The 22,859-nt window shown below is 43.4% G+C and overlaps 2 protein-coding genes across 7 annotated transcripts; one reads left to right on the top strand and one right to left on the bottom strand.

Moving 5' to 3' along the window:
• Nucleotides 1-9,357: 9,357 nt before the first annotated feature.
• On the top strand, nucleotides 9,358-16,497 carry LOC136509320 (kinesin-like protein KIN-14Q). 3 transcript variants are annotated; one of them, XM_066504147.1, is made up of 18 exons: nucleotides 9,358-9,659; nucleotides 11,255-11,421; nucleotides 11,523-11,666; nucleotides 11,815-12,069; nucleotides 12,137-12,208; nucleotides 12,298-12,363; nucleotides 12,736-12,867; nucleotides 12,962-13,043; nucleotides 13,128-13,223; nucleotides 13,307-13,483; nucleotides 13,575-13,681; nucleotides 13,766-13,941; nucleotides 14,087-14,248; nucleotides 14,329-14,582; nucleotides 14,664-14,827; nucleotides 14,930-15,088; nucleotides 15,453-15,868; nucleotides 15,958-16,497. In XM_066504147.1, exons 1-18 carry the CDS (start codon nucleotides 9,563-9,565, stop codon nucleotides 16,091-16,093), a joined length of 2,862 nt encoding a protein of 953 aa, XP_066360244.1. In that variant the 5' UTR covers nucleotides 9,358-9,562; the 3' UTR covers nucleotides 16,094-16,497. The 3 variants fall into 3 exon arrangements, with proteins under 3 accessions (XP_066360244.1, XP_066360243.1, XP_066360245.1); XM_066504146.1 differs by having other exon boundaries at nucleotides 9,421-9,659; nucleotides 15,459-15,868; XM_066504148.1 differs by lacking the exons at nucleotides 15,453-15,868; nucleotides 15,958-16,497 and having other exon boundaries at nucleotides 9,421-9,659; nucleotides 14,902-15,084.
• A 277-nt stretch (nucleotides 16,498-16,774) lies between these two features.
• On the bottom strand, nucleotides 16,775-20,252 carry LOC136509321 (calmodulin-binding protein 60 C-like). 4 transcript variants are annotated; one of them, XM_066504149.1, is made up of 11 exons: nucleotides 19,975-20,252; nucleotides 19,760-19,877; nucleotides 19,367-19,428; nucleotides 18,722-19,206; nucleotides 18,435-18,595; nucleotides 18,133-18,330; nucleotides 17,895-18,054; nucleotides 17,724-17,806; nucleotides 17,386-17,640; nucleotides 17,211-17,289; nucleotides 16,775-17,138 (listed from the first exon to the last, which is right to left on the bottom strand). In XM_066504149.1, the coding sequence occupies exons 1-11, from the start codon at nucleotides 20,076-20,078 to the stop codon at nucleotides 16,828-16,830; spliced, it is 2,016 nt and encodes a 671-aa protein (XP_066360246.1). In that variant the 5' UTR covers nucleotides 20,079-20,252; the 3' UTR covers nucleotides 16,775-16,827. The 4 variants fall into 4 exon arrangements, with proteins under 4 accessions (XP_066360246.1, XP_066360247.1, XP_066360248.1 ...); XM_066504150.1 differs by having other exon boundaries at nucleotides 16,775-17,135; nucleotides 19,975-20,251; XM_066504151.1 differs by having other exon boundaries at nucleotides 16,996-17,135; nucleotides 17,211-17,279; nucleotides 19,975-20,251.
• Nucleotides 20,253-22,859: the final 2,607 nt, after the last annotated feature.

Consider the following 22,859-nt stretch of genomic DNA (forward strand, 5'->3'; position numbering starts at 1 on the left):
GGAAGCCAAGATCACACAATTGTCCAACGGATAGCAAGTTGAAACTCAATGAAGCAACATATAACACATTGGAGATGGAATGATCATTTGATATTGCCACTTTGCCCAATCCTTTAACCTTGCCCTTTGAGTTATCTCCAAATATTATTCTCTCTTGTCCATCTATCTCTTCATCTAGTGAGGTGAACATACGAGGATCACCGGTCATATGTTGAGTGCAACCACGATCAATAACCCAATGACTTCCACCGGTCTTGTAGTTCACCTACACATAAGAGATTCAAACTTTAGGAACCCAAACTTGTTGAGGGCCCTTCACCTTCTCAACAAGTGACTTAGCCACCCAAATCTTCTTAGGCCTATTCTTGTTAGGGGGTCCTAAGAACATGACTTTCATCTTTCCACTAGAATCCTTTCTAAGCATATAGTGAGCATTGAAGGCAAAGGGTCTAGCATGCTTGGGCAAGGGTTGTGGCGGTGGAGTTTGGCACTCATGGGCAAAGTGACCTTCTTGTCCACACTCAAAACATCTCTTTGGCTTTGGCTTTGGCTTTGATTGTTGTTGTTGAGCTTGAGCCTTCTTCTTCTCTACACTCGCCACATATCCAATGCCACTTCTATCCATCTTCATGATGGTGTTCATGAGTAGCTCACTTTGGAGATGCTTGCCTCTTGCAAACTTGCTCAATCCCATCTTGAGATGCTCTTTCTCCATCTTGAGCTTCTTATTCTCTTCCTTGAGAACATCATTGTTCTTCTCTTCCTTGAGCTTCTTGTTCTCTTCTTTGAGCTTCTCATTCTCAAGGATCAACTCTTCATCATGATCAAGAGTTTCTAGCATAATGGTGTTGTGGCTTTTCATCTCTTCAAGATCTTTCATGAGCTTTTCATTTGCATTCTTGAGCTTGACATATTCATCATAGTCATTGCACTCAACCACTTTCTTGCCTTTGTCACTAGATCCTTGCTCAATGCTCTCATCAATTAAATCATCATATGATGTAGCTATATCAATCTTAATAACATGGTTAGTAGCATCATGTGGCTCATATGGTAAAAATTCTTGAGCAATAACATGAGTATCATAATTGATCTTTAGAGTTGTATATTCATCTTTTAGCTTGTTGTGGCTAGTGATGAGCTCATTGTGCACCCACTCAAGTTTATCATGTTTATCTTTAAGCTCTTTCTTAGAAGATTTGAGCTCCTTGAGTTTGGATGATATAGCATCATTTATTTCTTTAAGCTCATCATTAGTCTTTTCCAATGTATCACATTTAGCTAAGAGTGAATCATTTTTAGCATTAAGCTTTTCATTTTTAGCTCTACTCTTTCTAATGATCTTAGTGTATTTTCTTAGTATTTTAACAAGATCATCATATGAAGGTGAATCATCATCATCGCTATCGCTATCACCATCACTAGCTTGCTCATCATCACTACTATCATCATTATTAGTTACCTTACGTTCACCCTTGGCCATAAGGCATAGGTGTGTAGAGGATGATGGCGATGGTGGCGGTGAAGATGCAAGATCAATAGCAATGGCAGCCACCTTCTTATTGTCACTATCATCATCGGATGATCCACTAGATGAATCAATGTCCGTGAGCCAATCACCGACAATGTAGGCCTTTCCACTCTTCTTCTTCTTGTAGAAGTTCCTCTTTTTGCCATCTCTCTTCTTGTATGGCTTGTTCTTTTTCTTCTCATCTTCATCTTCATTGCTTGAGTCATCTTTCTTGCCCTTGTTCTTGTTCTTGAACTTCTTTCTTGGGCTTTGTGCATTGATGAGCTAGATGGCCAAGTTCTCTATAATTGTAGCAATCCATCTTGGAGATTGGCTTTCTTCTTGAGCTTGTGAAGAACTTCTTCTTGCCATCGAACTTGATGCCGCTCTTGTTGAGCTTCTTTAGCATATTGGCGGTCTTCTTTACCATTAGAGGAAGACTTTCATCATCATCTTCTTCATCACTTGAGCTCTCATACTCAAGTCTTGCTTTGCCCTTATCTTGGCTAGCTTTGAATTCTAAGTCCTTCTCTTTCTTCTTTGTAGAGGATGAGCCATCTTGTGGTGTGATGTGCATGTACATCTCATGAGCATTGATCTTTCCCAAGATTTGTGTCGGTGTAGCGGCAGAAAGATCACCTTGATGTAGCACGGTCACAATGTGCCTATATTTATCAATGGGGAGGACACTCAAGATCTTTCTCACAATGTCGGATGGTGACATTTGAGTAAGTCCAAGCCCATTGACTTCCTCTACAAGAACATTTAAACGTGAATACATCTCATTAGCATTTTCTTTGGGAAGCATCTCAAAAGAATTTAGCTTTTTAATTACAAGATGATAGCGTTCCTCACGCTCACTCTTGGTTCCCTCATGGAGCGCACAAACGTCCGACCATAGTGCATGGGCGTCTTTATGGTTCCTTACACGGTTGAACACATCTTTGCAAAGGCCTCTAAAGATGGTGTTTTGAGCCTTTGCATTCCATTTTTCATAATTAACCTCATCGCCTTGTAAGTTAGTAGCATCCCGAGGTTTTGGGAAGCCTTGTGAGGCAGCTCTAAGAATACCAACGTCTAGAGCTTCTAAGTACGCCTCCATGCGGATTTTCCAATATGAAAAGTCATCTCCCTCAAAGATAGGAGGAGGTCCATCCCTGTGAGACATCTTGCTCAAAGTGATTAAGCTTAAAATGTGAGCACGTGGCTCCGATACTAATTGAAAGGATCAAGATGCCCAAGAGGGGGGGTGAATTGGACTAATTCTAAATTTTCTTGCAATAATCAAATCCTACAGTTAGCCCAATTAACCCCTTGTGCCTAGAAAAGTGTTTCTATTAATCTAACGCACAACGGACTTGCAACCTATGTTCCAAACTTACTCTAGCATGGCAATTCTATGAATGTAAAGACAAGTATTGAATTGTTCAAAGTAAATGCTCAAAGTAAATAGAGAGAGAGGAATGCGGTGATGTTTTGCCGAGGTATTGGAGAGTCGCCACTCCCCACTAGTCCTCGTTGGAGCACCCACGCAAGGGTGTAGCTCCCCCTTGATCCGTGCAAGGATCAAGTGCTCTCTACGGGTTGATTCTTCGACACTCCGTCGCGGCAAATCACCCAAAGCCGCTCACAACTTGAGTTGGGTCACCCACAAGCTCGGCCGGGTGATCACCAAGATCCCAATCACCACCAAGCCATCTAGGTGATGGCGATCACCAAGAGTAACAAGCACGGACTCTCACTTGACCACGCAAAGTCTAATGAGAAGATGGATGCACACTTTGCTACTCTTGATTCACTAATGAGGCTACTCTCTTGGATTCTCAAATCTCAATCACCTCACTAGGACCTTACTCTTCTTGGCACTCACAAACGTGTTTCTTAGCTGTTGGAATGAGCAAAAGTAACTCCACACATGAGTGGAGCTTCTATTTATAAGGCAGCCTGAAAAACGAACCATTATGAGCTTCTGCGGGGTAACTGGGCGCTCCGGTCATGTTGACCGGATGCTCCGGTCAGTTCAACCCGTAAACCAGTGATAATGTGTTGATCGGACGCTGGCAGGGTCCGATCACCACTGACCGGACGCGTCCGATCGCATTAAACCCTCACTGGATGCTTACTGTACTCGACCGGACGCTGAACCCCCAGGGTCCGGTCAGCACCGACCGGACGCGTCCGGTCACAGATTCCCTTCTCTAGAACCTTACTGGAGTCGACCGGACGCTGCCTCTCAGTGTCTGGTCACTTGACCACTCCAGCGTCCGGTCGCACTGAACGCAATCTGCTTGATCAAATGAACTGACCGGACCCTGCGGCCAGAGTCCGGTCGCACCGGAGCCAGCATCCGGTCAGCATTTGACCCTCCATTCACTTCCAACTCTCGATCATATGTGAATGAAGTTTGATCCAAAGAATCTTAGGCATTCGTAGGAGCTACCTAGTGCTAGTTTTAATAAGTGTGCACCACACCTAACTCACTAGACTCACTAAGTCAAGCTACCTGTCCATACCCCCCTTAAAAGTATGGCCAAAGGAAAAACAAAGTCCTAAACTACTCTAAGTGTCTCTCCAACTTCAATCGACACTTAGAACTAGTCATCCTTAACCTTATCGTCCATCCTTTGAAAACCGAAACGATTTTCATCGTAGGGGCATGACCACCTCGATTGCCCAATCGATCTCCATTACCATGACCTAACTTAATTGTCTCTGCAAAACACACGTTAGTCATAGTAATCTTGTATTGACATTAATCACCGAAATCCAACTAGGGGCCTAGATGCTTTCACTAGGTTCTTCGGCCGCTAAGCCGTCGCTTGCCCTTCACCCTTGCTTAGTACCTCGAAGCCTTTCCTTGCTATCTTCACCATCTCAAACCATCAAGTCACATCTTGTGTTGAATCATCCATTCATTTGTATTGTCATCTTTTTAATTTCAATTTAGCAAGCTTCAAATATGAGACCATTCCATATGCAATCCCTCATGTCTCATCAACTAGTTTTTACCGGGCTTGCTTTCACATAGTATATGGAAATCCCACAATAAATAAGCTTTTGCATGAATTTCATTTGCATTGTTGTCTTGTGCTTGAAGTAGATTGTTTATACAATAACACATCATTTTGTCTTTTATTATGTACCTGTGAGATAACCTATTACCTATCCACGCTTAGCAAATAAGTTAGACCTTTAATCATGTTGTCATTCAATCATCCAAAACCCACTAAAGGGCTAGATGCACTTTCACCGTGGCCATGACGGGCCATACCGGAAGATTCACATCAAGAATAGCGTCGGGCGTACCGATACTGTTCTACCTATTCCTCGTACGAACACTGACAGACATGTCGGTTCACCACGACATCCGCTAGGACGGAGTGGAGCGCCGTAACTGGCAGACGACGTCTGCGCATGGTGCCAATGACGGACAAGACTGTGACATGGTGCCGTCCCTGTTGACATCTACAGTGTCGGCGGGACCCGCATGAAGGAGAAGAAGGATCTGGCGACCCTGCTCTCTCTCATTCTTCTCTTTCCTTCCGCTGTAACATGTGCTTTCCCTTAGCCTATAAAAGGGAAAGCAGGGCGCCCCATTAGGCGGCATCAGATCGATTCAAGCCAGATCCGAACAAACCCATCAAACCCAGAACACACGTCTGAGCAGCAACCGAGCTCCCTCAGCACCCGTTCACTCCTTTCACCAGAAACTTGGAACCTGTCCCTCTCTCGCCCGTTTGTAACCCCTACCATAAATTTTTAGTGCTAGTAACACGAGCAGCAGCAACGAACTAGACGTAGGGACATTATGCCCGAACCAGTATAAATCTCGTGTCCTCTTGGTACACCATCCGAGCCAAACACGCAATATTAGAAATTTACTCGTTGGTGATAACTCGAAACATCGACACGTACCATATTATATGTTCATTATGTAGATCTACTCATGTGGAGTTCAACAAAATTGAATTTTCTATTTTATAATTTTTTCTATGATTTACTATAATTTTTCAAAGATTCAATAGAAATAAATAAAAAAGAAAAGACAAAACCACCTTTAAAAACCACTTATAACCGGTAAGGGAGGTAAAACGAACGGTTTTAAAAGTTCAGGGAGGTGGTTTTCTCGGTTTTAGAGTTTAAAGAGGAAAAACAGACTTTCGTAAAAGTTGAGGGAAGTAATACGGACTTTTTCCTATTACAATACACCTCTCAAAGGTCAAAGCAAGCCATCTGACAGGACGAGAGCTCATTGCCGGCCCATTCGCGCCTCTCATTCTATTTTTTGTTTTTGTATTTTCTATAGTGCATTTTAAAAAAATACAAATATTGCCTCGAATCATCTACTCAGTGGGTGATCCGAAACGCCTTCCCAGTTGGCAAATTATGGATGTGATCGACCTTTTACCCTTTTGAGTGGATGAGGTTTAGAAGCATCCCGATGAAAAGGATTGCAAGTTGGATCTATCATATTTGGTGACCTATCTGCTATCTCCCATTCAATGTGGATTTTTTATATTTCTTCTTCACCAATGGGCCATGAATTATTTGCATTGCATAACACTATTTTTTTTTATAAAATATAACTTTTTCATATAAACTCAGATTAAGATAAAATTATCTAAAAAGTACTATAGGCTTTCGACGAGATCTATAACTTTTTGGTCCTTTTTTATTTAAGTCGATTTGGATACCCACATGAACACTACAAAGTTTACATCTATTTTGAAATCAATAAGCAGATTTTAGCTTTGCAGCACTCATTTGGGCATTTAAATGGCTTCAGATAAAAAATGATGAGCTAGGAAGTCATAGATCCTATTGAGAGCAACAATTTTATATATAAATTGTCCTCATCTTAGTTCTTATCAAAAGGTTACGATTTTTTTAAACTGTGCTGCGCATCACGACGTAGAACACACATATACAGGATGCACCACAAATACAAAAAGTCGCCCATGGTGAGAAATATTTATTGTCCTAGGCCCAGTTTAGTTCCCCAAAAATTTTGCAAAATTTTTCACATTCCCCGTCACATCGAATCTTTAGACGCATGCATGAAGTATTAAATATAAATAAAAAATAAAACTAATTACACAGTTTAGACGAAATCCACGAGACGAATCTTTTAAGCCTAATTAGACTATGATTGGGCACTATTTATCAAATAACAACGAAAATGCTACAGTGCCCATTTTGCCAAAAATTTTGGAACTAAACTGGCCCCTAGTCGGAGAAATTTACATTGAAATTTTTGTGTTAAATGAAGGATAGAATAATTTGAATTTTCTGGTACCATTGACACGTCAGCCTCACCGCAAGGAAGATGCCATCCTCGTATCCCATTCTTTTTATTTTATTTATGCTACCTATAGTGTGCTGTGGGAAAGAGAATCAAAATCTCCAACGGAAAGATCACCTCGTAATTTTTTTAGGGAACTTCGTAATAATAATTATACGAATCATCAGGGGCTTAAGTCAAAAGTTGGAGCCTGAGAGTCAACTTTTAACCTTCCCGACCGTTGGGACGGTCCTCAGCTGGGCTGATCTCGTGAGTCGTCATCATGCGCCTCCGCTCTCTGTAAGTGGGTCCGGGTTCGGACCCGTCTGTACCCGATAAGAAATCCCTTCCAAACGCCCCAAAATTCATCCGTGAAAGTTGAGAAAACATAAGTACTTGAATTGAAAAATCAAACCCGCTCGAGCGACCCCACTCTGGTGTTTCAGGAAAAAAATTGTCATTTTTTTTATTCCTACGGACCAAGTAATCGGTACTAATTACTAGCTTATATGAATGTGATTCCCTAGTTCCTACCGACCAAGTACTATTCGACATTGCCTCTTGATTTCTGTCTTGTTATTTCGACAATCTCAATTCGTACTTCTCCATTCAACTTAATTAAATTTGACTTGATTTTTAAAGAAAATAACTACAAAGTTCTTGTCATATGGAGCTTAACAACGATTTATTATGAGGAGCTTTCAGGCGACGGCGCCCACACCTGAGCTCCCATGCGCCCACGCGCTCACTCCCCCACCGGAGTCAAAGAAGGAGACAACTTCGTAGAAGAGGAGCTCGCCAGCATTGGAGACGAGAAGTTCACCGCCGCTAGGGTTCCAACGAGGTAAGTTTTCCAATTCTGACGGGTGTAGAAGGGATTTTTTTGGGGGGGGGGGGAGGAAGGTCGGGGCAGACGGTGGGAATGGCGGCCGGGCAGTTTAGGGACCTTGGCGGCGGTGGAGGCGGCCGGGCCAGGTCGGGACGGGGCGAGGATGGCTATGGCGGCGGCGGGAGGGGGAGGGGAAGAGGGAGGCCGCCGCAGACACGTTAGGGTGTCATCGAAGCTCTGACGAGACTCTATAGCGCCGCAGCAGGGGCGATGGAGGGTGGGCGGTGATTGGTGCGGACGTGAGGAGGAAGAAACCGCACAGACGCAATGAGGAAGATGAATAGTGCACGCGCGACCCTAGCCACACGATGATGATCCGACGGCTGTGCATCATCGTCTAAGAGACACCCATTTTTCAGGCGCCTGTATTATAGTGATTCCCTTTATTCATAGCTCCAAACAATATACACCGTGACAAAAAAAAATGTTTCGTCATGAGAATAATAAGGGCATGAGAGTTCAATGATAATAAACAATTTATTAGTCATTTAATTTAAATAGATGCGGGTGATGCCGACAAATTGAAGAATTGAAGGTGCACCATAAAAAAAGGAGGGGAAATAATGTAGTTAATAGTTTCTATGGTGTTGTTAGCCACCAATTTGATGTCGAAGTTCTGCCTTCCTCACCTTGGCCACACTAATCAGGTTGCACCTAACTTTACATGCTATATGCATGTGTACCTTTCTTTAGTTTAATCATACGGTGAAACCGACAACCTAGGAAAGCATAAAACAAACGACATATGAATAGAAAGTTGTTACTATGACAATTAGAAGTAGAAAAAAATGACATCTTTAATGATTTCATTTCACAAATATATTACTTACCCTTCTAGGAAAATATTTTTTTTATGAAAAGCCCCATATGCAACATGGTGGTCCACTATACTGTAGCATATTTAAAGGAAAGTAGGCAAAAATCAAGGCGTGGTAAGACTTAAGACAGGCAATCTTCACTGTCATAAATACCAAAATGCCATAAAACCTCATAATTGCACACGAACTAATTATTAGGAAAAGAAAAAAAAAACACCGCGTCCCTTCACCTAGAGGCTATAAATAAAACATATCTCACGCACCAAGGTTCCATCCTGTGGCGAGAAAGAAGCCCCCATGATAAGATAGCATTGTGAGAATACCATTGCAATTGCATCCTAGCTACCCCTACTAGTAGGATCTCGTGTAATGCCTCAATTACACACAACTTCACAATCCAAGCTCTCCACGCACGTGTTTCGAGCGCGTGATTTGTCACAACATTATGGGAGTGGAAGGCATCAGGTTAGGGGTTTTAGGCTACGCATTGAGGGCGGAATCCGGACGACAACCCACCTAAAAGATATGATATTAGCGGGTAGGACCTACCAATCACAATAGATAATGCAGCAAGAGAAAAAGGTGGATCTCAGAAAGGGTGGGATATATACGCAAATGATCTAGAAGTGGGCATTATGACCACCATCGTCACGAGCCTGGGATGAGAGGGTCGCCACATTACAGTCCCAAAAAAATCAAGAAAGAAAGATGCCAAGTTATGTGCATGAAGTAGCGCACGCGATACCAAGAAAATGCAAGAGGTGCACGTAACAAAGGTACGGCATTTTACAGATCACCCCACGATATCTCCATATTCCAACTTCACCCACCACCCTTCCCCCACATCATCCCAACCGCTCTCTTCTATTGGAGCGCCATCGCCGTTCGAAACCAGCGCCGCCCGATCCCAAGAAAGAAACACGCGAGTGCAGTCCACCCTCTACGGCTACACACTCTCTCTCTCTGTCTCCTCTCCTCTCCTCTCCACGGCCCGATCTCGTCCGCTTTGTCGGAACGGAACCGGCGCTGGTGGCTCGGGCGCTCTTCGACTGAGCGCATCGGGAATGGCGACGGCGGCGGCGGTTTTGGAGGAGGCGATGCGACGGGGTGCCGGGAGCGTCGGGGACGACGACGTGGCCGCGCGCAGGGCGGAGGAGGCCGGTGAGTTCGGTTCTTGGGCACCTGCTGCTGCGCGGATCACGCGCGCTGAATCAGGGGGGTAAATCGGATTGTTTAATGTCTGTTGTTGTAAGGTGTTCTTGGTTTTAGCTGGGCGCTTTGGGAGGAAAGGTCGGGCGATTGGGCACGGGGATTCTCCTCTTTCTGTTGCAGTGGGTTTGGTTTGACACTGAGGTTTGATTCAGTGAGGTCGGGTTCGAATTTTCAAATTTCTCGGTACGATCTGGGTGTCATGATCCTCGTGGGATGCAGTGATTCAACAGCTTGTCTGGTAGTTTCAACTTGAGCTCCTGTGGAGCTCAGTCGCGTAGACTTAATGTGATCCGTACTTTCTGCATCTCACTGGAGAAAGGTTTTATGTTTTCTTATTTACCCTTTGCTATATATTGGTTTGGACTAAATCGTCTATTTGTGGCCACAATATAGTGCTGTACAAGTTGACCAGCTGTGCAAATTATACTGCAGTGATTGTTTCTTTTCTTCCTTTTTTGGTGAAATACTGTTGTCATTATTGATGTGACACATTTTTAGAAACGCAATGCTACCATGACTCTGTGCTAAGCCAACATCAAGCATACCAAATCAGCGTTTAAGTAGAATGAATTTGACAGCTCCTTTTAGTTGGATTTCTACTCCACCAAGGAAATTTAAGTCTGTCCTTATCATTACCTGAAAAATCCATAAGTTTCAAGGGCATCTCTGTCTCTGATTATTACAATATGTCAGAGGAAGGTGCACTTATTTCCCTTGTTGGTTAATGCGGCAATAAGAAGGCATGAAGCAGCCAGTTGGTTGCGATATATTGGCTCTTGGGCACCTGCCGCGCGGATCGCGCTGAATCAGGGGGTGAATCGGATTGTTTAATGTCTGTTGTTGTAAGGTGTTCTTGGTTTTAGCTGGGCGCTTTCGGAAGAAAGGCTGGGCGATTGGGCACGGAGAGTCTCATCTTTGTGTTGCAGTGGATCGGTTTGACACTGAAGTCTGATTCGCTGAGGACGGGTTCGGATTTTCAAATTTGTCGGAATGATTTGGGTGGCATAATCCTCGTGGGATGCAGTGATTGAACACCTTGTCTGGTAGTTTACTGTTTCAATCTTGAGCTCCTGTTGAGCTCAGTCGCATAGACTTAATGTGATCCATGTTTTCTGCATCTCACTGGAGAAAGGTTTTATGTTTTCTTATTTACCCTTTGCTATATATTGGTTTGGACTAAAATGTCCATTTATGGCCACAATACAGTGCTGTACAAGTGGAGCAGCTATGCAAATTATACTATAGTGATTATTTTTTCCTTTTTTTGGAGAAATACTGCTGTGATTGTTGATGACACACATTCTTACAAACACAATGCTAGCATGAGAGTATGACCATGGTAAGATAACATCAAGCATACCAAATTAGGGTTAAGTAGAATGGAATTTGACAGCTACTTTTAGTTGGATTACTACTCCACCAAGGAAATTTAAGTCTGGCCTTATTATTACCTGAAAATCTATAAATTTCAAGTGCATCTCTGTCTGTGATTATTACAGTATGTAAGAGGAAGGGGCACTTATTTCCCCTCTTGGTTAATGCAGCAATAAGAAGGCGTGAAGCAGCCAGTTGGTTGCAAAAAACGGTTGGGGTAGTGTGTGCAAGGGACCTGCCAGAAGAGCCCTCTGAGGAGGAATTACAGCTTGGACTGAGAAATGGCATTGTCCTCTGCAACGCACTGAATAAGGTCCAGCCAGACGCCATACCCAAGGTTACACATCTCACATTGAATTTTCTAATTTAATTTTGCTAGCTGTCACATATGCCAAATATCTGATGCCAATATTTTGTCAACGTTGATAATACTTCTAGATCGTTGGGGTCCCGTCAGATACTGCTGTCCCTGCAGATGGCTCAGCTTTGTGTGCCTATCAGTACTTTGAAAATCTGCGAAACTTCCTTGTCGTTATACAAGATTTTGGCCTCCCAACATTTGAGGTGTCTGATTTGGAGAAGGTAGTCATGTCATCCTGATTCAAGAGAGTCGCATGTGACAATTCTTTTCTTGTAACTCATGGTTTACAATGCACATGGAACAAATTATTCCTGTGCAAAGTTTACTTTTAGAAAACTTAACGTTTTTTATCTGCCAATTTGTATATAGGGTGGCAAAAGTGTTCGAATCGTGGACTGTATTCTTGCTCTGAAGTCATTCAGTGAAAGTAAGAAAACAGGGAGGCAAGCTGCATGTAAATATGGTGCCATTTCGAAGCCTTTGGCTTCTGGAAAATATTTCATACTTAAGAATTCTGATGCTTTTATGAATAAGAATGCGAGAATCCATTCAGAAGAGGCTACCCAGAATGGTTTTCCAGGAGAGCAAAAGTTATCTCCTGATTGTTCTCCAGAATCCTATGAGGTAGTAAGTGCAGTGTAGCAAAATTTCTTATTTCACACTCAGTCATGACTTTTGTCTTGTTTTATAGACTACTTCAGACTCCCTTAGCACGGTTTTCCGCACAATTCTCTTAGATAAGAAACCAGAAGAAATCCCATTGGTAAGCATACTTTGCTTGAGTAGGTTGTTGATCTCTCTTTAGTATGTTTGATGAACATAAAGACTTAAAATTGCATTGCTAATTTGCAGATTGTTGAAACACTACTAAGCAAAGTTATTCAGGAATACGAACATCGCTTTGCAAATCAGAACTTGGTATGTCTTGTTTGATTACTGACATGAAAAATGCTCTTTCTATTATTCAGAAATCTATGTTGTTTGATTTTCTTGGGTTGCAAACTATAGAAAAACTAGCTACTAACCATAAAGACTATTAACGTGGGAGGAAAAAAAGCAGTTGAAAGCATATGAAATCTTAAATGAACTGAATCATTTTCCGTATGTGACATGCTACTGGAATCATACAACACTTCCACCTGTGATCATGTGAAAGCATATTGTTTTTATCCTCAATCTACAGAAACTGAATCGACATAGCCGACTATATCTTGTAATAAAGCTACTTCGTCTATGGAAGAACAGATTTCATATACTAATATTTGTCACTGCTTGTTGAATAAAATGAAGTTGGATGAAGAGAAGCAAAATATCTTGACTACAAAGGAGGAGGCCAGTTTTGCAGTAAATGGTAGTAATGCAGCTCAAAAGTTCCAACTAAAGGAAGAAATAAATTTTGATCTACAGCACAAACAGATCAAGGTATGCCTTTTTTCCCCATCATGAACTCATGATTTCATCTTGATTAAGAATCATGCCCATCAACCTTTCTTTAACAATTTTTTGTTTCCTAAAGGAGTTGAGAGGTACTGTTTCTTCTATCAAGTCTGGCATGGAACAACTGAAATGGCACTACTCTGAGGAGTTCACTAAACTTGGTAAATTACAGTTGATCATTTTGCATTCACCCTCCAAAATTAGACCAATTGTTTGATAGCGTCTTCATCACCATGTTGCAATAGGGAAGCATTTGTACACTCTATCCAATGCTGCTTCTGGATACCATAAAGTTCTTGAGGAAAATCGCAAGTTATACAACCAGATACAGGATCTTAAAGGTATAATTTTGTGCATTGAAGGAGCGGAAGGTACAGGATCAAAGTCTACATTATATATAAATGCTGGTTTCTTTTGTCTCTAGGAAATATTAGAGTTTATTGTCGAGTCAGGCCTTTCCTTCCTGGGCAAATAAGTTCCTTCAGCAGTGTTGCTGGAATGGAAGAAAGAACCATTACAATAATGACTCCTACAAAATATGGAAAAGATGGAAGCAAATCTTTCACTTTCAACAAAGTCTTTGGTCCAGCAGCCACTCAAGGTTCTAACTAGTTCATATAGTGCATTTCATCTAAAAAAAAACTTGGCATGACTTTATCAATGAATGTCATGCTTCTTTTTTGTTAATGCAGATGAGGTCTTTTCAGATATGCAACCATTGATACGTTCAGTTCTTGATGGTTTCAATGTCTGCATATTTGCGTATGGCCAAACAGGATCTGGGAAGACTTATACAATGGTAATAAGCTGTGCTAACAAATATAGTATGCTTGGAGTAATCCTTTTTCCTCAAAAGTTTGATCATTGTATGGTTGTTTTGCAGAGTGGACCTAAAGTTTTAACAGAGGAAAGCCTAGGTGTCAACTATAGAGCATTAAATGACTTATTTAATCTCCAAGCACAGAGAAAGGGGACAATAGATTATGATATTTCTGTACAGATGATCGAGATATACAATGAGCAAGTGAGAGATCTCCTTCAGGATACTGGAAACAGAAGATATCCTTTTGACTAGTACAAAATCTGGCTGTAGTGTTAACACTCCTTTGGTTCTGTTTCAGAAGTCCGTAAAAACTTCTTTGTTTTTCTCTTCTGATCTTAGTTTATTTGAGGGACATTTTGAATATCCTTGACATTGAGCTACATTAGAAATTAGAAATACATCACAGAAAGGACTTGCAGTTCCAGATGCAAGCATGGTTCCTGTCACATCTACGTCTGATGTTGTTGAACTTATGAATCAAGGCCAAAAGAATCGTGCAGTGGGTTCAACAGCCATAAATGACCGCAGTAGCCGCTCCCACAGGTTTGGCTTGGCATAATTCCTTCACATAGAAAAGTTCTTCACTTCATATTTTTACTTATTACTTTGGAATCAACATGCAGTTGTTTGACTGTTCATGTGGAAGGAAGAGATTTGACATCTGGGACAGTTTTAAGAGGTTGCATGCATCTGGTGGATCTAGCAGGCAGTGAAAGGGTTGATAAGTCTGAGGTTGTTGGAGATAGACTAAAGGAGGCTCAGTACATAAACAAGTCACTTTCAGCACTGGGAGATGTGATTGCATCCCTTTCCCAAAAGAACACACATGTACCTTACCGAAACAGCAAGCTCACCCAGCTCTTGCAAGATTCACTAGGTAATATAGAAAAGTTAGCATCCTTACTTATCACTTCGGTAGTAGTGGAACCTGTCATGAACATTTTGTTGTTATATTCAGGAGGACAAGCAAAAACGCTTATGTTTGTTCACATAAGCCCAGAACTTGACGCTGTTGGTGAGACGATAAGCACCTTGAAATTTGCTGAACGTGTTGCCTCTGTTGAGCTTGGTGCAGCAAAACCAAATAAAGAAGGCAGCGAGATTAGAGAGCTCAAAGAACAGGTGTCTACACACTCCTTATGGCTTATTTCTACAAAAAAAAAGGCTACAGATGACACTGCCATTTTGATTTACAGGTAAGTAATATTATTTTGGTCTTTTCAGATTGCTTTCCTCAAGGCTGCATTGGCTAAGAAGGAAGGAGAACCAGAGAACATTCAAAGCACACAGTCAAGCCCAAGCATATACAGAATTAGAAAAGGCAATGCAACACCTGCAGCTCCTAAAGACAGGCAGCCAATGGAAGAAGTTGGGAACCTAGAGGTGATTTTCCCAGTCTATTTCAGTTCTTTTTCTTGAAATTATTTCTTTTTCTATTTAAAAAAATAGGTTTACATGTGTTAGTTACTTAGTTATGATTCCAAATTTCAATAGGAAGAAAACTTGCTAAATATTTTGAAGAAATTAAGATATCTGCATGCCCATAATTTGAGAGTGGAAAATCAATTCTAACATAGAGCTATCTATGAAAACAAAGTCACCATTAAGTTGAAAACATTTCGGTACATGATCTGAACAGAAAGAAGTCTCAAATATTGGAGATGATACCACCAGTTGCTTCTAATCTTCTTGACATGATGAACTGTATTGTATATTTTATCAGAATTCTCTTTTGTGCTTGTAAAAGGTCCAGAATGTCTTCACTCCAGCTCAAAAGAGGTCAAAAATGCATTTGTCTGGCATTCTCACCGAGAACAACTCGTCTAACTCAGTTCAGAATTGCAATGGTCCTCAGAAGAAAATAGGATTAGGGGGTTGGGTTGACAAGATGGCTCTTGGAGACAACCACTTTGAGAATTCTAATTCCATCCTAGAGTTGGAGCCTGACACAGCACAGCTTCCAACTTCTTTCTATCAAATATACAGTCCTGTGCAACAAAGCTGTAGGACTGAATCAGTACCATCGGTGGGTCTACACGGCTTTGATTCTGCTACTAGCTGTTCCAACCAAGAGATTGGGATGTCAACCATGGGACTAAAAGCTTCTGGTATTGCCAATAGAGGCGCCTCAACTATAAAAAAGCCTGAAGCTACATCAATGAGGTGAGCGTGAGTTTACATGCTATTTTACACATGCATGTAATTATTCTGTGCAAATGATTAGCTTGTCCTACTGCATTTGAATTACTTAGGAGTACAAATCTGGCAAGCAAGTCTCCACTGTCGCAGAAAAAAGTGCAAACACCAACCAGGAACAGGAACCAGCTAACTTTAAGCAGCATAGGTGGAAGAAGAACACCAAATGGAAAAATTGGCATTGCAAAGTAATCAATTAATGTGAAGGCTGATTTGCTGTGACCATGCTCATCTGGGTCAAGGTGAGATATCAGGAAGGCCAAAAGGAGTGCGTTTTTTTAAACCTCCACAAGGTTCAAGACCAATGATGTAAACTGATGCACATTCTGATAGGTAAAACATTTTATTTATTACATTAATTTTGGAAAGAGACACCAAAGAGGACAGAAAGATGATAAATATGAAGGAAATTCGAATTGAGATTTCTGTACATTTTCCACACTTAGAAAGTAATGTCGTATCGTGTGTCTATTAGCCATGACAGCATCAACTGAAAGTTGCTTGTAATAGACATGTGCCAAGTTTACAGCTTTCTCTGTCACATGTATGTTAGCCTTCCCCATAATGAATCGTCAATTACAGACTAATTATAACTTTATCACTGCATCAAGTAGAGTCACCCTTTTTAACAAAATAAACTGGGAAAGAGATGAAAAAACTATAAGCTCTGTACATTCTCCTGAATTCATAGATAATAACATAGATACTTGAAATCTTCAGCATGCAAATACTATAAACTGATAAAAGTAATGTACTAGCTCCTCTATGTACAGGTACCTAATTGTTCGACATAATCCATTCTACTTTAAGTTAAACAGATTTCTCTGGAGTGTCTATTTAACAATACTATAGAGTTCAATAACCAGATGGATCTTTGATCCTAAATTTTCTCTTTTATAAAATCTGTGGGTGCCTCTTAAGAGTGCTCATATTATCGGTACAAGCCTTGGCCTTGGTGGGTTGCAATGCGGACCCCTCCTTGAGGTCCTGGAGAGCCTACCTACAGATGCTAACTTCAACGCAGCTCTGATCTTGACCCATTTGCGGGGTGAAAGTGGTGTAGATGCCCCTTCACTTTTTGAAATATTGGAAATGAAGTTCTGTATGAGTTCATCGCATGAGTTTAAGTCAAAACTGTTTGTTCTTGATGGCTGGAACCCAGTGACAAATTGTTGTAACTGCATTGTTGTATGACCATGGCATTGCTGTTCAGAATGGTTGCTAAAACTGTCACCTGCTGATGCCATAGAAAGTACATGAGCATCAATCTTTGTAAAATAGCTGTAGCAGAATATTTCAATGTACTTACTGTTTCTCGGAAGCTGGAATGAAGATTGCATCAAAGACATGATCACGTCCGTAGATGATAAACTATCGACTGGAAGACCCTGCAGGCACAAAAAGAGTTAGATTTGGCTCAGTCAAATATACGCAGTTGACACTGAATTCATCAGTTTCAATCAAATTTGATAAAAATGGCTTACACTGTATGATTCTTCAGAGAGTGTAGCACCCTGACCAACCAGAATGTTGTTTGGAATAACAGCAGGAGGACTAGCATCTGGACCAAAAAATGTTCCCTCAGAGTTTGGTATCTGCAACTGTGTAAGTCTTGGTCTGGGTAACAAGGCTCCTTTGCTTGAATCATATGGTAGAACTCTGTTTATTGTTTGCTCATGTCTTAATGGCATATAATTGGAACTTTGCCCCTGAACAAACCTAGATATATCAACCGGCACCTGTTTGCAGATTGATGATAGCAATATCTTAGATACCTGGTATACATGTTATTACTATTATCCGCATCTAAAGCACTACTTACATTACTGGCTCCAAGGGATGTGTTGAAAGTCTCCCTTGAAGGCCTTGATCCAAATCCTACTCCAGTTGAGCTTTCCCCCATATCTGGAAAAAGTTGATATCAATTATTACTTGACTAGATATGCAAAGTTATACTACAGTTGTGAATCAAATCTACAGAATTAGGCATTACCATAGTTGAGTGTCTGCTGATTTGGATGAAGAGCACTAAACAGGGAAGTACCCTGTGCAGGGAAACTGCAGAGTACAGGGTAGTTGTTCACCATCTTGTAGCTAGGCTGCAAGCCATCTATATTCTGATAGGCTCCTTTCTTCAGGGCTTCCACTAAATTCTGTTGGTGAAAAGCACCAAAATAATTAGAATAATAAAGAGAAACTCTCCTGGTTTGAAGCAGGTGAGGAGACCGCACCTTCTCAATTTCGTTAAGCTGGTCAATCGGCTTGTAACAATCACCGAACTTTGCCCCAACAAGCTGATATATCTCATCAAAGAAAAGACCCGCATCCTTGTCCTGAACTTCGTAAAGGTAAAGACTGTCGCCAACCTTGCACGTCATGGCATGCTCTATGATGGATTTCCATGTTGACTGTGGCATCTTGTTGAAAATCTAGATGTAGAAAAGTCAAAGATCTTGTATCAGTCCACCATGTTGAACATGCTTAAGAACATCAACTGGTATTTATTAATGGAAGAAATTTGTAGAGCCTTTACCTTTATAAGCTTCTGTTCATCCTTCATATAAGCCCGTAAGAACTCCTGCACCGAATGGATTCCATTATCGGACAAGGCCTGGTGGTTAGCACCAATTTTACCAATCTTTTTCAAACGCCACACTTCATCTTCCAGCATTGGAGGGTAGTGCTTTTCAAATCCTACAACAAAGGTCAGATGAATATGACGGTGTCAACTCTGACTCTGAGCTCCAAGCCTCCAACCAATACCAAGACTGCAGTTTCTGAAAAATATTGAATCTGAATGTTTGGCAAAAAAAGGCATACCTTCCACCCTGCGCTCCTTCACACGAAAAGGCTTGGTGATGCCTTCAAGAACTCTCTCTCCAGAAGAATTAACGAGCCTCAACCCCAGCCTAAACATCTTGGTGCTGGTGAAGCTGGAGTTATCGGTGAAGGTTGCATTCTCAAGGACAGCCTCGCCTCCATTGAGCTTCAGTGCCAGATTCCCAGTGAGAAGCTGGGCGCTCTTCTCTCGACCGGATACGATGTGCTTCTTGAACTCCTCAGGGCTCCAGGATTCCTCATTTTTAGCATTGAAGTTGCCATGGAGGACTACAACTTCAACCCTACTAGAAGAGAGAGGGCCGTATCTGACGATGTTAGGCCGACTGTTTTCAAGCCTTTCGACTATTGCCACCTTCAGTGCTGTTCCGTCGTCTGATTCTAGTTTTGTCATTGTGTACACGGGTTTCAGACCGTTTAAGAACATGAGCTGGTACCTCGGGTGCTGATTTCTGTTCACCAGTAATCTATAATTGGATAAAAGGAACAGTTGAAATGATAGCAGCAGTGAAATATAAAATATCTAAGAAACAAATGGAAATGTATTTGTGCACTTAAATGGAACAACACAGTTTCGTTTAATGGAACTTGATTCATTAATATGAGGGGAAACTATATATGTCTTACCTTGGAGGTGCTGCTGGTGCACTGAATTGTCTGGACATTGCTTTCTCTACCTCCTCTGAGACCTGAAATAAGCAAATGTCAGAAGTCAGAACAGTGAAGAGTTTTAGGAGCAGTAGTTGTTAATACAGAAACAAGAACTCCACTGAGCTCATTCCTCTGAATACAGCAGACTATCAGCAAAAACTGAACTTCTCTTTGAGCTGAAACATTTGCACTAAAAGAGGCCCCTTCAACAAATCTCAACAGAGATTTTGCAATTTGTACCTAAAAGTACTAAAACAAACTATCGAAATCAACCAAGAAATAGCTAATAAAACACCCGTAAACAGCAAAATCAACCAGATCTGAAGAAAAGTAAACAAAAAAAAGTGCTTAGTCTGACCAAGTCCTCACCACTCTCTGAAGCATTGACCCAAAGACCGGGAGGAACATGCCCATGAACTCCGCCTCCATCATCCGTCTGAATCCAAACAACCCCTCCGTCGTCTTCCTCCTCGCTCTCGTAACCTGCCTGCAACCAACCAAGCAACCGTCCACGACGATTCCCCTCCTAATCAGCTCATAACGCCACAGAATCACTCAATCAAGAAGACCAAAACCAAACTCACAGCACAGACTGCCAGCGCCTGCGGGGCAGGGACAGCTCGCCGCCGGCAGCGTTGTCGGTTCCGGACCATTGGAGGCGCCTGCTGCTGGAGGAAGGCGGAGCCATTGGGGAAGACCGACGATGAACAAGAACAAAGCAGCGGGAGAGTCCAAGGGAGGGCGCTGATATAGAGGCCGGGCGAGAAGATGGCGGGAAAGCGGCAGGAACTAGCTGGGAACGTTCCTGCGTTTCACTGTTCCAGCCGGGCTGCCGGCCGGCTGCGAAGTCGCGCGTCTGAAATTTTCTGCGCGGTTGAGAAGACTCGGCAGTGTCAACGTTTTGTCCGTTCCCCTGTTCTTGGTTTTTCGGCACTTAAGTCTTTGGTTGAACTGTCAAACTTGGTGTGGTTTGGAACTTTGGACGCCAAAAAGTACAGTTTGAGTTTCTCACCATGTTCGTTTGTTTCTTAGTTTCAGCTGGGCTTATCAGTCAGTCAATCGTGTTTTTTTCTCATAATAAATCAGCATCAGTCAGGTTTATCAGTCCAGAAACCAATCAGCGAACAGGCTGTCTGAAGAGAGGTTCAGAACTTCAGATAATGCACTTTTTTTCACAAAACAGAAATATTTGTCCGACTGTTCTTGAGTTCGTTTAGCAAGTGTCAGGTCAGTGTCTTTGCTTGCAACAACACATTTACATTATTTTAGATAGAGTATTTATCGGGGACCAATACAAGGAAATCCAAAGAGGAGGGGTTAATAGTCGTTATACGTTAATCCATCCAGGCAGTTAAAGGTACGACTACATCTCCAACCGACACCGAGACCGCGGGTTCCGTCTCGTCCGGCCTCTCACCACGGACTCCGCCTCGCCTGACCCCAAGGTCGTGCGATCTGCCTCGCCCTGCCTCTGGGGGCGGGCTCCGCCTCGTCCGACACCGAGGTCGTGCGATCCGCCTCGTCCGACCTCTGACCGAGGGCTCCGCCTCGTCCGACACCGAGGCCGTGGGCTCCACCTCGCCCGACCTCTAAGGGTGGGCTTCGCCTCGCCCAACCCCAAGGTCGTGCGATCCGCCTCGCCCGACCTCTTGGGACGGGCTCCGCCTCGCCCGACACCGAGGCCGCAGGCTCCGCCTCACCCAACCCTCGAGGGCGGGCTTCGCTTCGCCCGATCCCTCGAGCACGGCTCCTAACGGAAGCTCACGCAGCCGTCAACCACTACGGCCCAGAAAGTACAACCTAAGGTCAAACTTCTGGCATTGTGCAGGGAGCGGTCACGTCTCAACACGACCCGTCCCCGCAACATGTCATTCTAGGGAACTCACATCGCCCACACTGATGGATGCATGGTCACTATGCTGCCTACTCCCTGTACAGCCACTGATCAGCACGCTGGTTCGCCACGCCGCCCGCTGGGGCGGAGTGGGACGTTATGACCCGCTGACAACGCCAGGGCATGGCATCATCGGTGGACAGGCGGCCGGCGTGGAGCTGTCCCTGTCACCACCTGCCATGTCAACGGGGCCCTCACAAAGGAAAAGAAAGGCCCGGCGACCTTGAAGAACTTCCTCTCCCTCTTGTTCTCCTCTTTTCTCCCGTTGTAACCCATGCTTTCCCTTAGGCCTATAAAAGGAAAAGCAGGGCGTCCCATTAAGGGGCATCGCATCGCATGAGAACTCATCGAACCGCATCAGATTAGAACCACTAGCATCGAACCTCGAACACATAGCCGAGCATCAACAGAGCTCTCGGCACCCATTCGTTCTTTCCACCAGAGACTTGGGACATGTCCCTCTCTCGACCATTTGTAACCCCTACTATGAACTTTTAGTTCTAGTAACACGAGCAGTAGCAACAAACTAGACGTAGGGACATTCTGCCCGAACCAGTATAAACCTCATGTCCTCTTAGCACACCATCCGGCTCAGACGCGCAATATTAGAAATTTACTTGTTGGTGTTTACTCAAAACACCGACAGTTGGCGCGCCAGGTAGGGGCCTTTTGCGCGTCTCGACATCCAACACCAGGCCTCGGATGGCTAATCGCAACCTCAGCTAGGTCCCGGGCGCGCACGTGTGCTTCGAGGACCTAGACTTCATCGTCACGACGGAGGGAGAGTTGGCGATGGCTCCCGCCGCCGTCTGACCTCTCTCCGCCACTGGCCTCGACATAATCGCTGAGGCACTTGAGGAGCTATAGCTGCACGCACCGCAGGCTCATGCCCCTAGGAGCAACCAACTCCTCGACTTCGACTATGGAAGGTTGGAGTGCCAGCTCGGCGTCTTCCTGGGACCCCGACCGTCCCGGGAAGACCTATGCCACCTCACCTTCTTATTCGCCAACGTCATGGCACAGCTTGCCAGAGGGAAGTCGCTCTCTCTAGCATACCTCATCCGGAGCGCCCCGACAGCGCTCCCATCTGGTCTCTGCAACGCTGCAGAGACCGTTGGCCACCCTATGGCGCAACGCGCGCCTTCAACCCCCACGAACGACGAGTTCATGGGGATGACCGAATATATCATGGAGTCTTTCCACGACCACCTTGTAGAGGAGTTAGAGTCGCCCTCTGGCTCTGACTGCAGCAGGGGAAGCCATCACCCTCTTGTGAATGCTTCATAGCAGGTACCTCCGAAGGACACGATGAAAGCATCTGTGAGGAGGAGGCTATCCCGACGAATGACCTCAATGACGAGGTCGAGGATGGTTTAGGGGCCACACCCCACCTGCGGGTGGAGCAACTGAAGGCCCAGCACCGAGAGCTCGAGGAGGCATGACTCTAGCTCGAGCAGGAACGTGTGGAGCTCGATTGCGAGATCAAGCACCACAGAGACGGTGGGCGCGCACGCGCCATGGCCCATGACATGAACCGAAGGATCATCGAGGATAATGAAGCCCTCCCACACTTCG

The sequence above is a fragment of the Miscanthus floridulus genome, chromosome 15 (assembly GCF_019320115.1).
Source record: "Miscanthus floridulus cultivar M001 chromosome 15, ASM1932011v1, whole genome shotgun sequence".
NCBI lineage: Eukaryota > Viridiplantae > Streptophyta > Magnoliopsida > Poales > Poaceae > Miscanthus > Miscanthus floridulus.

What these genes read in the sequence shown, in the direction of transcription:
- LOC136509320 (XM_066504147.1), top strand. Translation starts at nt 9,563, where the DNA reads ATGGCGACGGCGGCGGCGGTTTTGGAGGAGGCGATGCGACGGGGTGCC. An exon ending in AGGTGTCTGATTTGGAGAAG is followed by an intron (nt 11,667 to 11,814) that starts GTAGTCATGTCA and finishes ATTTGTATATAG; the next exon opens with GGTGGCAAAAGTGTTCGAAT. An exon ending in CCTGAAGCTACATCAATGAG is followed by an intron (nt 15,869 to 15,957) that starts GTGAGCGTGAGT and finishes TGAATTACTTAG; the next exon opens with GAGTACAAATCTGGCAAGCA.
- LOC136509321 (XM_066504149.1), bottom strand. Translation starts at nt 20,078, where the DNA reads ATGGCTCCGCCTTCCTCCAGCAGCAGGCGCCTCCAATGGTCCGGAACC. An exon ending in GAAGGAGCGCAGGGTGGAAG is followed by an intron (nt 18,596 to 18,721) that starts GTATGCCTTTTT and finishes CCTTTGTTGTAG; the next exon opens with GATTTGAAAAGCACTACCCT. An exon ending in ATTCCAGCTTCCGAGAAACA is followed by an intron (nt 17,139 to 17,210) that starts GTAAGTACATTG and finishes CTATGGCATCAG; the next exon opens with CAGGTGACAGTTTTAGCAAC.